The sequence below is a fragment of the Trichechus manatus genome, unplaced genomic scaffold (assembly GCF_000243295.1).
Source record: "Trichechus manatus latirostris isolate Lorelei unplaced genomic scaffold, TriManLat1.0 scaffold00046, whole genome shotgun sequence".
NCBI lineage: Eukaryota > Metazoa > Chordata > Mammalia > Sirenia > Trichechidae > Trichechus > Trichechus manatus.
Genome location: NW_004443982.1, coordinates 14,346,184 through 14,360,432, shown reverse-complemented (window position 1 = coordinate 14,360,432; position 14,249 = coordinate 14,346,184). Strand labels below are relative to the sequence as shown.

The 14,249-nt window shown below is 42.3% G+C and overlaps 1 protein-coding gene across 1 annotated transcript in view; it reads left to right on the top strand.

The window, feature by feature from the left end:
• The first annotated feature begins 1,131 nt into the window (after window positions 1-1,131).
• Window positions 1,132-14,249, top strand: part of ATP6AP2 (ATPase H+ transporting accessory protein 2) — a 34,581-nt gene continuing 21,463 nt past the window's right edge. Inside the window, exons 1-3 of the mRNA XM_004376930.2 lie at window positions 1,132-1,258; window positions 7,181-7,311; window positions 8,653-8,784. Of these exons, the coding sequence (XP_004376987.1) occupies window positions 1,222-1,258; window positions 7,181-7,311; window positions 8,653-8,784 (300 nt within the window). The 5' untranslated portion in view covers window positions 1,132-1,221. The remainder of the gene's footprint in view (window positions 1,259-7,180; window positions 7,312-8,652; window positions 8,785-14,249) is intronic.

Here is a 14,249-nt window from a genome sequence, read left to right as displayed (position 1 = left end):
TGCCATTGAGTCAGTCCCGGACAACCCTATACACAACTGAATCAGACCATGGTGATCCACAGGGTTTTCGTGGACTGATTTTTTGGAAGTAGATCACCAGGCCTTTCCTCCTAATCTGAGTCTGGAAGCTCCAATGAGACCTGCTCAGCATCACAGCAACACACAAGCCTCCACTGACAGATGGTGGCTGCACTTGAGGTAGGAGTCCGAACCAGCTCCTGCATGGAAGGGGGGAATTCTACCACTGAACTATAACTGCCCTCTAATTAGTATGTCTAGCCCTCACATCATAGGGACGCTATGAGTCTGAATCAACTCCAGGCAACGGGTTTGGTTTTTTTTTTAGCCCTCACATACGCTCACACAACAACTTGCCCAGGTTATAAACTGAGTGAATGAATTAATTAATGAAGTAATTAATTAATGTTCTTCACAACACTTCTGGTAGATCGGAAAGTTTTTGAAGGTAGTGTTGCCAAAGTTAGCAAATAAAAATAGAGACTGCCCAGTTATATTTTAATTTCAGATAAACAAATAATTTTTTAAATACAAGCATGTCCCATGAAATATTTGCGACATACACTAAAATTACTGTTTATGTGAAATTCAAATTTAACTGGGCTCCTTGTATTTTATTTCATCTGGCACCTCTACCTGGAGGGTAAGCGTTCTCCCAGGTGCCTACCTCCCTCCCAGCAGGTGCTCAGCACCTGTGCAATTGTCACAGCGAAACTCAAACCAGACTCGCAGCTTCCCGTAGCGGGAGGAGGCACGCGACCGGGAATGACACACACCCCGCTTGGAGACCGTCGCCCAAAATCGGCCAAAGGGTCCGCACTCAGAAGGCAGCCCCCCTCAGGGGGCTCTCCGGATCCCTCCACTGGCTCCAGCTTGCCCAACCCTACATCTCGTGACCCGCGGTCCTGGGCTGGAGGGGGGTGGGGGTGGGGTGCTGCCCGGTTCCGCAATCGCTGCCTACCATTGGCGGGGCCTTACATCACTTACAGGAAGCACCGCCCACTATCCTGACGGCTCTCGGTTGCGTCTCCGCCGCAGGCAGCGGCGTAGCTGGCGATTGGTGGAAAAGGCGGCAGCGGAGGCAACGACAGAGCGGGCGCAGGGAATTGGGACGAGCGCGTCACTTTCTCAAGCTTCGGCGGCCGCTCCCCTCCCGCGGCCCGGATCCGTCTGGCTCAGCGTTGCTGCGGCCGCCGCGGAACCATGGCTGTGCTTGTGTTCCTGTCCTTGTTGGTGGCGGGTGAGGACCCGGGGGCGAGTGGGGCGCGCTCCAGGAGGCCCAGTGCCGCGGGGCTCCGGGGTCGGGGCCGCGAGGGAGAAGCTGCGGGGCGGGTGCCGCAGTGCGGGCAGCTGGCGGCGTCCCCGCTTCAGGAGCCCACCTCACGGCCTCCTCTCCGGGCCGGCCTGTGGCGGCGCGGAGTCGCGGGCTGCCGGGAACCGGGAGCCGGGCGGGGCTGCGTGGGGGCTCCTGACCCGGTCTCCACCCTCCGCCTCTTCGAGGAAGGCGCGTCTGCCCGTGGAGCCCCTGGCCTCCAGGCAGCTCGGCCTCTTCTTCCGGCTCTGGAGGCCTTTTGGAGGACGGGGGTGCATTCAATCGTGGCCCTCTGCAGAGAAGGGAAGGCAGACTTATTAGCTGCTGCATTTATTTGCATTTCTCTAGTGTCTTCATTTCTAGTGGCTGTCATCAATGATTGGTTAAGGCCCCCAGCCCTGTATATGTTTTAGCGTACAAAAGTTGAGGCCGAATCATTGTTTTTGTGTGATTATTTCTCCAGCCGAGTACAAAAGTACCTCTCAGTAGTTTGTCGCAGTTCCCAATTTTAAGGATTTGGAAACTAAGAAGTGAGTCACGTCGTTAGAGTCACATGTCAGATAAATGGTAGCTTTCAGGGTGGAATATCTAGGCTCCCTAACATTCAGCAAGGGGAATGGAAGTCAACTAATATTTGGCTTCTTAACTGTGTATCACATGGTAATGCATTTAATATTACGGCTGTCCTTAGAAGAAGGTATCATTCTCATTTTAAAGAGTAATAAAGCCTAAATAGATCACCCAACATCACACAGGTGGCGAGTAGCAAAGCTGGAACTGAACGCAGGTCAGCTGGCTCCAAAGCATAGGCCTTTTCGATTATATGTTTTCTGGCACAGGGAATGTTACCACTGTGCAAGCATGTGGGAGTGATGTGCGGCTAAAATTGAGTGTGCAGACAGTAGAGAACAAGAGGCCAAGTTGAGAATAACCTGGGGGAATAAGGGCTTTGTTGCCCAGTGTGTCTGTTTAAGCCCCAGGGTCTCTTTATGGAGGCCTGTATGTCTGCTGTGTTAGGTGCTAGGTTGGGAACGGTGATGTAATTCTGCATAGTGTATAGAGCACTGATATTCTTGAAATCTGTACATCTCAATCCCTGGAAGTGGCCAGTTTTGTGTGTTAATGATAGCTACACTGTTTTCACACTCCAGAGGATTTAGTGTTATTTCTTTTATTTCTGTTCTGTTTCTCTTTTGGACTGTAGAGCGATATCTCTCCAGGTAGATACTTTGGGGACATTTTTGGTTTTTTAAATTCAATTTTTGAAATTTAAAAATCTTCCCTCTGATCCTGTGGTTTAACTAAGCATCTGTTGAAATTCCATGTTTTAATATTATGATTGATACTATTTTGATTCAGTGAGGTTTAAGGTTTCTTTTTGGTCTGAGGTAGAATAATTGTTGCTGTATATGGTTTGAATGTGCTTGCCTTACTAGAATAGTCTAGTTCACACAGACCAAGAATCCAATCCTGTCATCTTCTGCATTGCTAGCTCTCAGCAAATGAGAATAAATTATTATTGTTTTCCACAATGACTAGTGATTTAGTGGAAAACATGTTTAAGAGTGCTGACTTCTCAATTTGGGGCAGGGAGGACCCAGAAAGCCTTTAAAATGGTATTACCAAAGCAGAGCGAGACCAGAGAAAGGGAACTAGGATTGTGAATACCAGGTCATGAGGAATGTTTGAAGAAATGTAGATGTTTAGCCTTGGGAGGCAAGACCAAGGATGAACACATGACATTTGAAAAGATGTCAAGTAGAAGAGGAGGGCCATTTGGTCACAGAAGACTGAAGTGGGACCCATTGATTTTCTGTTGATTGATTCTGTCGTCCATTCATAGAAGAGCACACAGCGTAGTGTGGTGCAGTTCCCAGAGGGAAGGGCACTTACCCACTAGCCAAGACTGGGGAGACTGAGGGATTTTTCCCCAGGGGAGGTGCCTCACAGGGCATATATGTGAAAGCTTGGGGTGGAAAAAGAAGACATTTTAGACAAATCGTGTAAAAACACAGAGGTGTGAGAGCAAAAGAGTAAATAGTTATTAAGGTATAAGTTGGGGAGATCCCAGAAGTAAGGTTCATGAAGTGCTCTGGGTGTTATTTTTTGGATTTTGTCTTGAAGGCCCTGGGCAGTGAGTGAAGGAGTTTAAGCGGAAGGGTGAATGAACAGATCTGTACTTGGAAAAGGTGATAGGAAAGCTGGATGGGAGGGTGGCATGATAGGTCATGAGGAGGCCAGTTCTAGCCAACCTGGTGAGGGCCTGAAGAAAGTGCACTGGATACAGGGGGGAAAAGATTCAGGAGATAATAAGAAAAAGAAAAAAAAAAGATGGACAGAATTTAGTGATTAACTGTGGTGCTGAGGAAGGATTTAAAATGATTCCTTTGAGCAGCTGCATGGAAGGTGCTGTCATCCTTCAAGATAGAGAATACTGGAGGAGCAGATGGAAAGATGATGAATTCAGCTTTGAACCTGTTGAGTTTGAAGGGCCCGTAGGACTTAGAAAGAAATGCCTAGCAGAGTGTTGTGTATGTAGCTCTAAGGCTCAAGGGAAATCTAGGCTGGAGAGAAAAGTCTGTGTGTTTTTGGTGTTCGCAGCTTTAGGAGTAGATGGGCTCACCCAGGGAGAGAGATGTAGAATAATAGGAAAGCAGTGAGGATCAAGAATGGAGCCCTCAGATACAATAGCAGTGATCTCCAAAGTGGAGTATGCTAGATGTCCATTGGGATGCCAGAAGAATGTACTCGAACTTCCATTTATATCTTTTTAAAAATCTCATCCTTTTTTAAATAGTAATGGTCAGGTATTTTATAGAATGTCGCTCAGTTTGGGGTTGTCTGATATTTTCTCATGATTAGATTGAGGTTATGGATTTTGGGGAAGAATACCACCGAGATCACATTCTTTTTTAAAATTTCTATTTTTGTATACTTTATCATCTATTATGAGTATGCAATATATTATTATAGTATAAGTGTGTACTTTATAAAGAAATATATGTATGTTGGGGCTGCTTTCAAATTCATTCACCTGTTAAAATTATTCATCCTGTATTAAGCCACGATTCTGGAACAATGTGTTAGGAGTTAGGTGCCTATATGGAGGTAAGCATAAAACGACGTCCAAATCTAAGTTTGGATCCCACTGTTTTAAAGCACAGTAAGGGAAAGAAACTGAGGTGGAGCAGCCAGAGGGATTAGAAGGAAAACTTGAGGCCATGACTTCGTGAAAGCCAAGGCAGATGCTTTCTCTTTTATTCCCAGGCCCCAGACCCCTAGACTAGTTGACTTTATTATTGTAGAATGCCTTTTCTCACCCTTCAGGGAGGGAGTTGCCAGTATTAAGTGCTTGGGAAGTTGAATAAATAAAGGGCTGAACATTGTCTTTTGGATTTGGTGAGTCGTTTCAGTGATGTAGTAGGGGCAGAAGCTGTGGGTTAGGTAGTCAACGCAGTAGAGAAGCAAATGGTGATTGACTACCCTTCCAGCTGGTAGCTGGTAGGGGCTGATAGGGCTAAAGGAGGTTTTTTTGTGGTTTTATTTTAGAATGGGAGTACCTTGAGTGTATTTTTATGCTGAAACAAAAGAGCCAGTTGAGAGGGGAAAAGTGATAAATGCAAAGTGTGACTTCATTCATTCAATAAGTATTTTTTGAGCACCTATGTGTTAGGCACTATTCTCAGCCCTGTGTATATTGTGTGAACAAAAATAAACTGAAATCCCTGCCCCCATAGAGCTTGTATTCTAGAGGGACGTCGTTTTATGCCTACGGCCATATAGCCACGTAACTCCTAACATGTTGCCCCAGAATCATGGCTTAATAAATATTGGATGAATAATTTAGCAGGTGAATGAATGAGGGTCCCTAAGATGGCTGAACACAGGATTGTCTTAGACTGCCGGAGGGAGAGGGATGAGAATAGGTGCTTGTGCAGATAAATTTGTGGTAGGGGGAAGGAGCAAGTAGCTGGAAGAATTCTGTTTCCTCTGTGAAGCTGAAGATGAGGTTATCTGGTGAGACTAAGTGGGGAAGTGATAGAATAGGAGGCTTGAAGTTGGGAAGTAGATTTCAGTTCAGTACAAGGAAAAACTTCAAGGGACTGGAATGTCGGGACAGTAGAGCTGATTGCTGGCAAACATAGTGTTTGTAAATTGAGGCGATGTGCCTTATCACTGGTAGAGTTCAGGTAGAGAATGTGTGACCTTCTGCCAGGTAGCCTGGAGATGCGATATCTGCATTAAGCAGAGGTTTGGACAAGATGACCTTTCAGAGTATAGGAATCCATGACTCTGAGGTTTTCTAAAGTTCTAGCCTCCTGAAGAATTGTTGTGCAGGCATGGAAGTTAAGTCTAACTACAAAGTTGAGGTATAGCTTTGCTAGGGTTGAGTGAGTAGGGCAGCGTTTCAAAACAGGTATGTCCAGAACAAAATATGGCTCTTTAAATATATGTAGTACTTGGAAAATGTAAGTCTTTTGATGCTCCGTTTTCTTTAGAGTTGTAATACTACTACTTTAGTGAATCAAAATGTCTGTCAGTTACAAATGGCTGTTCCATTCTGCTAATTTTTTTGTCTGCCCTTGGCTAGAACAATGTGGCAATTCCTGCTCTGGTGGCTGTACTGAATTGAAACATAACTCTTCATGTTGTATCATCACCATCCTGAGGCCTTTTATTTACTGTTAATACTGCAACACCGAACATTTACTGTTGCTTCCAACTTTATTTCCATACCCTGTAAGTGGTACTTCTTAGGTGAGGAGAATAACAGTGATGCTTTATAAAGTCTAATTTTCCCATACTAGGCATAGCCAAGATTAGTTCTGGACTTGGAGCTAATCTTTTCATAGGAACCCAAAAATTTCCATTAGCTGTTCGTCCTGTATAAGCTAGACATCATTCGGTTAACCTGTAATGAGTGAAGAAGCAAAATAAATACTTCCTCATCCACCTTGGAGAGTTTATAAAATAGTCCTTTTGTTGTCATCTTTCATCTAGACTAGTTGACCTTATTATCGCAGAATGTCTTTTCTCACCTTCTTGATACAGTAAAATTTGCAAAAGCTGGAACCTGTGGGAACCTATGAAAGGCAGAAGCCTGTCAGAGAAGGAAAACTCAAATGTTTTCCACTAAATAGTGATAGAGAAGTTGGTGATTGCACCCTGTCAAAGGCAGAAAACTTCAAGAACCAGAAAAACAAGGCAGTCCCATCAAGTTCCGCCTCTCACAGGTTTCACTGTACTATTTCCTAGACTTTGTTTCTAAAGTCTGAAGTGTTTTATATTCCAACTGGTAACATGTGCCTCCTGTCTAACAGGCATCGTTTCACTAGGTTTACCTGAGGGACATAGGGAAGATGTGATCCATCCTATGATATAGTAATCTGCTAGAGTTTTATAGTGGAATAGGAGGAATTTTATGAATTTATGTCTGGGAAAGAAAATTTGCATTTTGAAGAGAGGGTTGATGGTAGAAATAATTTAGATATTTCAAATTTCTTTTTAGTCTGTGCTAGGTTTTGTTTTTTAATTCTGGAGAAATGCCATTGATTTCTAATTCTTGCCCAATTCCTGCATGCCCTTGTTCAAGGGCCATGTCTAGGAAGGTGTCTAGATCATTAGGAGAACCCTGTTTCATACTTGTACCTTTGTTAGTTGGAATTCGTAGAGTGAGACTTTGAAAAAGAGTGTGTTGCTGTTTAGGGGATGCCGCATTTTGTCCAATCATGATTTAGCATATTAAGTCAACTGAGAATGGGGAACATGTATTATACTTAATAATTTTCAAGGTGGATGCAAAAGACTTATGATGCTGATATTTCACTTGCTAATCTCTTTTCTTCTCAGGTGTTTTGGGGAACGAGTTTAGTATATTAAGATCACCAGGGTCTGTTGTTTTCCGAGAAGGAAACTGGCCTATACCAGGAGAGCGAATCCCAGATGTGGCTGCCTTGTCCATGGGCTTCTCGGTGAAAGAAGTATGTGTATTTACAAATAATATATATATTTGGAGCTGCTTCTAAGAACATTTTTGTTGATTTTTTTCTAGTAGCCTAAGAAAGCAACAAGCAAGCATAGGTACATTTGGTACAGATTACAAAAGTAAAAAAGCTCATTTGTGAGTTGGGAAGATTTTGGATAAGTACTTCAAGCTTGGCTTCTGAAACCAAATAATTATAAATCATTATGTGATAATTTATTCATAATAATGAAGTTCTTTGTTTATAGAGAAAATGTATCTTCCCTACTATTAATAGAATGTGTAGTTTAATTTTTTTTCAATACAGGTGATAGATTAATTGTGAATGATAAAATGTATATGCATTTTGCCTGAGGTTAGGAAAATAATGTGGTGGGTAGCTGTGGGGGCAGCCCAGGATCTTGATTTCCTAGAATTAGCTTATAACCTGTTGTAGCAACTGGCTGCTTACAGTGATTATAGCGGAGGGGGTGTGTATGTCTGGTCAGTATGGCAGCTCTGAAGCTAACGGCTAGGAGGAAGGAAGTGCAGCCTGTGCTTTTCCTACCCTTTTCTCCTCCCACTTTGTAAATTTGATGCTTTGGATGTGGTCTCTAGATAATCACCAGTTACCAAAAGGGGCTTTCCTCCTAGATCCTGAGGGCCCTTGAAACCAGAAGCTATGTGTGGCAACTGCCGCGCTGCCAGGACCTATGGAGCCTCTGCGCTCCTTGCTGCCTCTTTGGGCGAGCAAAGTGAACACGATTGGTTGTTTACATTTAAGGATGAAATTTGTGTTTGGTTCTTTACAAACTGAAATTCAACTACAAATGGCTGTTAAAGTAACCTTTAGAAATAATTAGTAGTAAACCAATGAGTTATTTTCAGCAGGAATTTTTTTTTTTTTTATAAAAAGCTTAGTCCGAAAAGAATGTTTTAATGACAGCTTTGCTATGTCACTGTGAAAGATAGAAAGGATGTGGTAGATAAGGACAAAAATTGATGAGGGGGAAGAAAATGTTCATGGTTATTTAAAGAAGAGAACATGTTGTAACTTGGAATTTGAAAAGTACCTACATTTCATTTACTTGTTTGTTTTTTTCCCACAAATGATTGAGATAACTTACTATTAGACTTTATTGTTCCAAATCCGTAGAATTTTAAGAAAACTGAGAAGGTAGAATTAGCACCCTTGATTAGGTGATTATAACGACTGCTTAAAATAAAGCTTTTACCTTCCCTGTGAATTTTCATTGCCAGCGTTATCCCAGAGCCCCTTAATTCTGCTTATTGGGTGTTATTGGGGAGATGGTTTCCTGAGTTGAAAATTAAGCACTGTTTGATGCTTTTCAATGTTTAGGACCTCTCTTGGCCCGGACTTGCAGTGGGAAACTTATTCCGCCGTCCTCGAGCTACTGTGATGGTGATGGTGAAGGGAGTGGACAAGCTAGCTCTACCCTCAAGTAGCATCATTTCATACCCTTTGGAGAATGTGAGTATTTATCATAAAAAAATCAAAGGGATGCGTTTTTTAGTTTTCTCGTTACCAGTCATTGAATTGCTTTTTAAGCATACTTGTTTTGTCTTTTTAAATGCACTGAGTGATACGTGAAACAAAGTTTCTTTTAAAAAAATACTTGGTGGTTATCAGTTTATTGAGACTTATCTGTTCTCTATGGCTGAGAGACTTTCTCAGATAAATTGCCCCACTTTCAGAAGAGTCAGAGGCTTGGAAAAAAGCGAACCACTAAAAGAGAAACCAGTTGAGGGCATTTTCTTGGGTGGTGTTTTGTGTCCTTCCCGTCTGAATTTTCCCTCTTTTTGCATGTGTGTAGTAAGAAGGAGACTGGAGGCTGTTTTTCTGGTTCACTCATTCCTTCACAGGCCTTTCAGTCAGTGTGGCTAACTGAAATGATGTGAGAGGCCCTTTTTCCACTCTAAGCACATAGAAGTGCTGGATAAAATGTCACAAAAACATTTTTACATGCACAGCTAAACTTTGAAATAAAGAAAGGGATGATACACACAGGTGTCAGGTATGGATAGAAAACTCAGAAGCCACAGAGGTGAGCAGGAGCTGCAGCAGGAATTGTGCTCCCTGCAGAAAGCCAGGGTCTGTAAAATGCTATGTTGTTGAAAGGAGGACTAGTAAAACCCCAGCCGCCCCAGGGCCATCACAGAGGAGCTGGCTTATTGCCCTTGGCTGTGGATACCAGAAGAGTCCCTTAAGAGAAATAGGATGTACAGGTTTGTGCTGTGAAGAGTGACACACTCCAAATTCACATGATCCACCCCACAGGGACACTTCCACAGCCCAGGGCTCCTTTAGTAAAAAATTGAAGATGAGTTGAATGTACAAAGCACTTGAAGGGAAAAAAAATACCACAAGAGAGACAGCAAGTGCAACAAACAGAATTCATCCCCTTAGAACTGCAGATACTAGACCAATCTCAAAGAGATTTCAAAATATTTATCTTAAAATTGTGAAAAAGTAGGAAGGAATAGAAACCAAGAGGCAGTTGTAAGACATTTTTTCTTCTTGTGCTTTAAGTGAAAGTTTACAGTTCAAGTCAGTTTCTCATACAAAAATGTATACACACATTGCTATGTGACCCTAGTTGCTCTCCCTATACTGTAACAGCACACTCCTCCTTTCTACTCCGGATTTCCCATGTCCATTCAACCAGCTCCTAACCCTCTCTGCCTTCTCATCTCACCTCTGGAAAGGAGCTGCCTAATTAGTCTCATGTGTCTGCTTGAGCTAGGAAGCACACTCTTCATGAGTATTATTTTATGAATAAAACATTTTTGATATGTGGTGCTTTCATTGGTATTCATTTCTAAATATTTCATCATTTAATTGTGCTTTCTTTAACGCATGAGTTATTTAGAAAAGGTTTTTTGTTGTTGTTTCCAAACGTGTGAGTTTTTTTTTGAATATTTTTATTTCTAATTTCGTTGCGTTGTAAGACTGTGCTCAGTATGATAACTGAATTTTTTTCAGACTTTCCTATAGTCTAGGACAGATTATTTCTAAGCATATATGGCATGTTTACAAAAAATGAGCATGTACTAGGCCACAAAACAAATCTCAACAGTTAATAGAGAATCAGTATCAGATAGAGCACCCTCTCTGACCACAGTGCTATTAAATCAGAAAACAGTAATGAAGTGATACCTTAAAACTGTATTTGGAAATGGTAAAAACAAAAAAGACATGACTCCTCAGATTTAAAGCATACTGAACACCATGTTGGCTAAAGACAAATCAATATCTAGACATCGTGAAATTGAAGAATCATCCAGGAAACTGAAAATCTTAAAAGCTGTCAGAGAGAAAAGACATTACTACAAAGGAATGCCAGTAGAATGATAGCGAATATCTCATCATTGCCATTACGAACCAGAAGACAGGAGAGTGTTATCTGCAAAGTACTGAGGGAAAATAACTGACCACTTGGAATTTTATATACTGATGTCATTTAAAAGGAAAAGAAAGACAACTAACCCAATTAAAAATGGGCAAAGAATTTAAATAAACATTTATCCAAAGAAGATATACAAAAGGTCAATGAACACATGAAAAGATGTCTAACTTCATTAGTTATTAAACCAAAACCAAACCAAACCCATTGCCGTTGAGTCAATTCCAACTCATAACAACCCTATAGGACAGAGTAGAACTGCCCCATAGGAGCAGCTGGTGAATTCGAACTGCCGACCTTTTGGTTAGGGAAATGCCAATCAAAACCACAATGAGATACCACTTCACACCCACTAGGATGGCTGTAATAAAAAAGGTGGACAGTAACAAGTGCTCTCGAGGATATGGAAAAATTAGAACACGCATCCATTGCTGGTAGGAATGTAAAATGGTGCAGCCGCTGTAGAAGACAGTTTGGTAGTTCCCCAAGAAGTAAAACATAGAGTTATCTTACGACTCAGCAATGAATTGAAAACATCTGTTCATGCAAAAACTTGTACACGAATGTTCATGGCAGCATTATTCATAATAGCCAAAATGTAGAAACAACCCAAATGCCTCTCAGTTAATGAATGGGTAAACAAAGTATGATATATACATACAATGGAATATTATTTGGCCATAAAAAGGAGTGAAATAGTGATACACGCATGACATGGATGAACCTTGTAAACATTGTGCTGACTGAAAGAAGCTGGACACAAAAGGCCACATATTGTATGGTTCTGTTTATGTGAAATACTCAGAATGGGCAAACCTGTAAAGACAGAAAGTAGATTAGTGGTTGCCTAGGACTGGAAAGGTGGTTAGGGAGGTTGGAGGGAATGATAACTGAAGGATTTCTTTTGGAGTGATAAAAATGTTCGGAAATTAGATAGTGGTGATGGCTGCACAACTCTGTGAATATACTAAAAACCACAGAATTGTACACCTTAACAGGGTAGATTTTATGGTATATAAGTCATAGCTCAATTTAAAAAATAATAAGTCACTGAAGAAACTGAAAAAAAAAAAAAAAAGAATGTGTGAAAGGAACTGTAGATTCCTACCATTTTCAGGAGGATTCCATTCCTATCCCCTCCTGCCTTCTAGCCCTTATCCCTGGACTGCTGTGCCTCATTAGTCTCGTTTTGTTTTGTGGGGCTGTCCAATCCCCTGCTGAATGGTGAACCTCGGGAGTGACTTCACCACTGAGCTGAAAGGGTATCCAGGGGCCATACTCTCAGGGTTTCTCCAGTCTCTGTCAGGCCAGTAAATCTGGTCTTTTTTTGTTTTTTTTAATTCTACCTTAGATGAAGGTTTACAGAACAAATAGTTTCTCATGAAACAGTAGTACACATATTGTTTTATGACATTGGTTAACAACCCCACAACATGTCAACACTCTCCCTTCTCGACCTTTTTTTTGGTGAAAATATACATAGCCAAAGATACACCATTTCAAAAATTTCTACATGCACAGTTCATTGACATCAACTACGCTCTTCCAGCTGTGCTGCTATTCTCACTTTAGATGAAGGCTTACAGAACAAAATAGTTTCTCATTTAACAGTTAGTACACATGTTGCCCTATGACAATGGTTAACAACCTCACAACACAGCAACACTATTCTTACTCAACCTTGGGTTCCCTATCACCAGCTTCCTTGTCGCCTTCTGCCTTCTGGCCCTTGTCCCTGGACTGCTGTACCTCATTAGTCCCATTTTGTTTTATGGGGCTGTCCAATCCCCTGCTGAATGGTGAACCTCGGGAGTGACTTCACCACTGAGCTGAAAGGGTATCCAGGGGCCATACTCTCGGGGTTTCTCCAGTCTCTGTCAGGCCAGTAAATCTGGTCTTTTTTTGTGAGTTAGAATTTTGTTCTACATTTTTCTCCAGCTCTGTCCAGAACCCTCTGTTGTGATCCTTGTCAGAGCAGTCAGTGGTGGTAGCCGGGTACCATCTAGCTGTACTGGACTCAGTCTGGTTGAGGCCTTGGTAGCTGTGGTACATTAGTCCTTTGTATCCTGTTCTCTTCATTCTCCCCTGCTCCCGAAGGGGTGAGAGCAGTGGAGTATCTTAGATGGCTGCTCACAGGCTTTTAAGACCCCAGACCCTACTCACCAAGGTAGAATGTAGAACATTTTCTTTATAAACTGTGTTATGCCAGTTGAGCTAGATGTTTCCCGAGACCATGGTCCTCACAGCCCTCAGCCCAGCAGTTTGGTCCCTCAGGGAGTTTGGATGTGTCTATGGAGCTTCCATGACCTTACCTTGTATAAGTTGGACTGGCTTTTCCAGTATTGTGTACTGTCTTACCCTTCACCAAAGTTACCACTTATCTATTGTCTATTTAGTGTTCCCCCCCACCCCTCCCCTCCCTCGTAACCATCAAAGATTGTTTCTTTTTGTGTGTAAACCTTCTTTTACAGTAGAGGTCTCATACAATATTTGTCCTTTTGTAATTGACTTGTTTCAGCATAATGCCCTCCAGATCCTTCCATGTTATGAGATGTTTTGAAGATTCATCATTGTTCTTTATCATTGCTTAATACTCCATTGTGTGTATGTACCATAGTTTGTTTATCCATTCATTTGTTGATGGACATCTAGGTTGTTTCCATCTTTTTGGTATTGTGAACAATGCTGCAGTGAACATGGGTATGCATATGTCTATTCATGTGACAACTCTTATTTCTCTAGAGTATATTACTAGGAGTGGATCATATGGTGTTTCTATTTCTAGCTTTCTAAGGAAGCGCAATATCATTTTCCAAAATGGTATCATTCTGCATTCCCGCCAGCAGTGCATAAGAGTTTCCATGTCCCCACAGCCTCTCCAACATTTGTTATGAGGAAAACAATTCTTTCATTTCACAGGATTATAAAATTGATAAACCTAATTTTATGCTGGCATTTCATCAGTAAGATTTATATAATCACATTGATTTCTGTACCATGTTAGCTTTAACATTTGACACTGCTCTGCCCATTAAGCAGGATCTTCACCTACCCACATCAGGGGCCTGAGGACTGGTGGCTCCACCCACGCCACCTAGCCACCTATGAGAGGGGCCCATGAATAAGAGGTGTCCCCCAGTCCTTACAGCCAAGAGCATTAGGTGCTCATAGTCCAGCTGCAAAACCCACCTACGCGCTCTAGGGAACAGGGACATGCCTTCCTCCTGGACACTTGGGGGCAGCCGTCAGCCCCCTGCCTTGCTCAGAGTGTGTCCCCCTGCTGCAGCCAGATGCCTGTGCCTACACCAATCACCCATGCTTGTCTAGGACTGTATGTGAGAGCCTGCAGCACACACTTGGTGGCTATCTACCTGGGCACATGAGCTGAATCCATACAGGAGAAGTGGGCAGACTCCTGAGCTCACATACCTAGTAACAGATCTAACCACCTGGTGACAGGACATTAGAGCTTCAAAGGTGCCAATAATCAAACTAGCTCATACAAGCAGCCCATTTGGGCATATCAGAACAC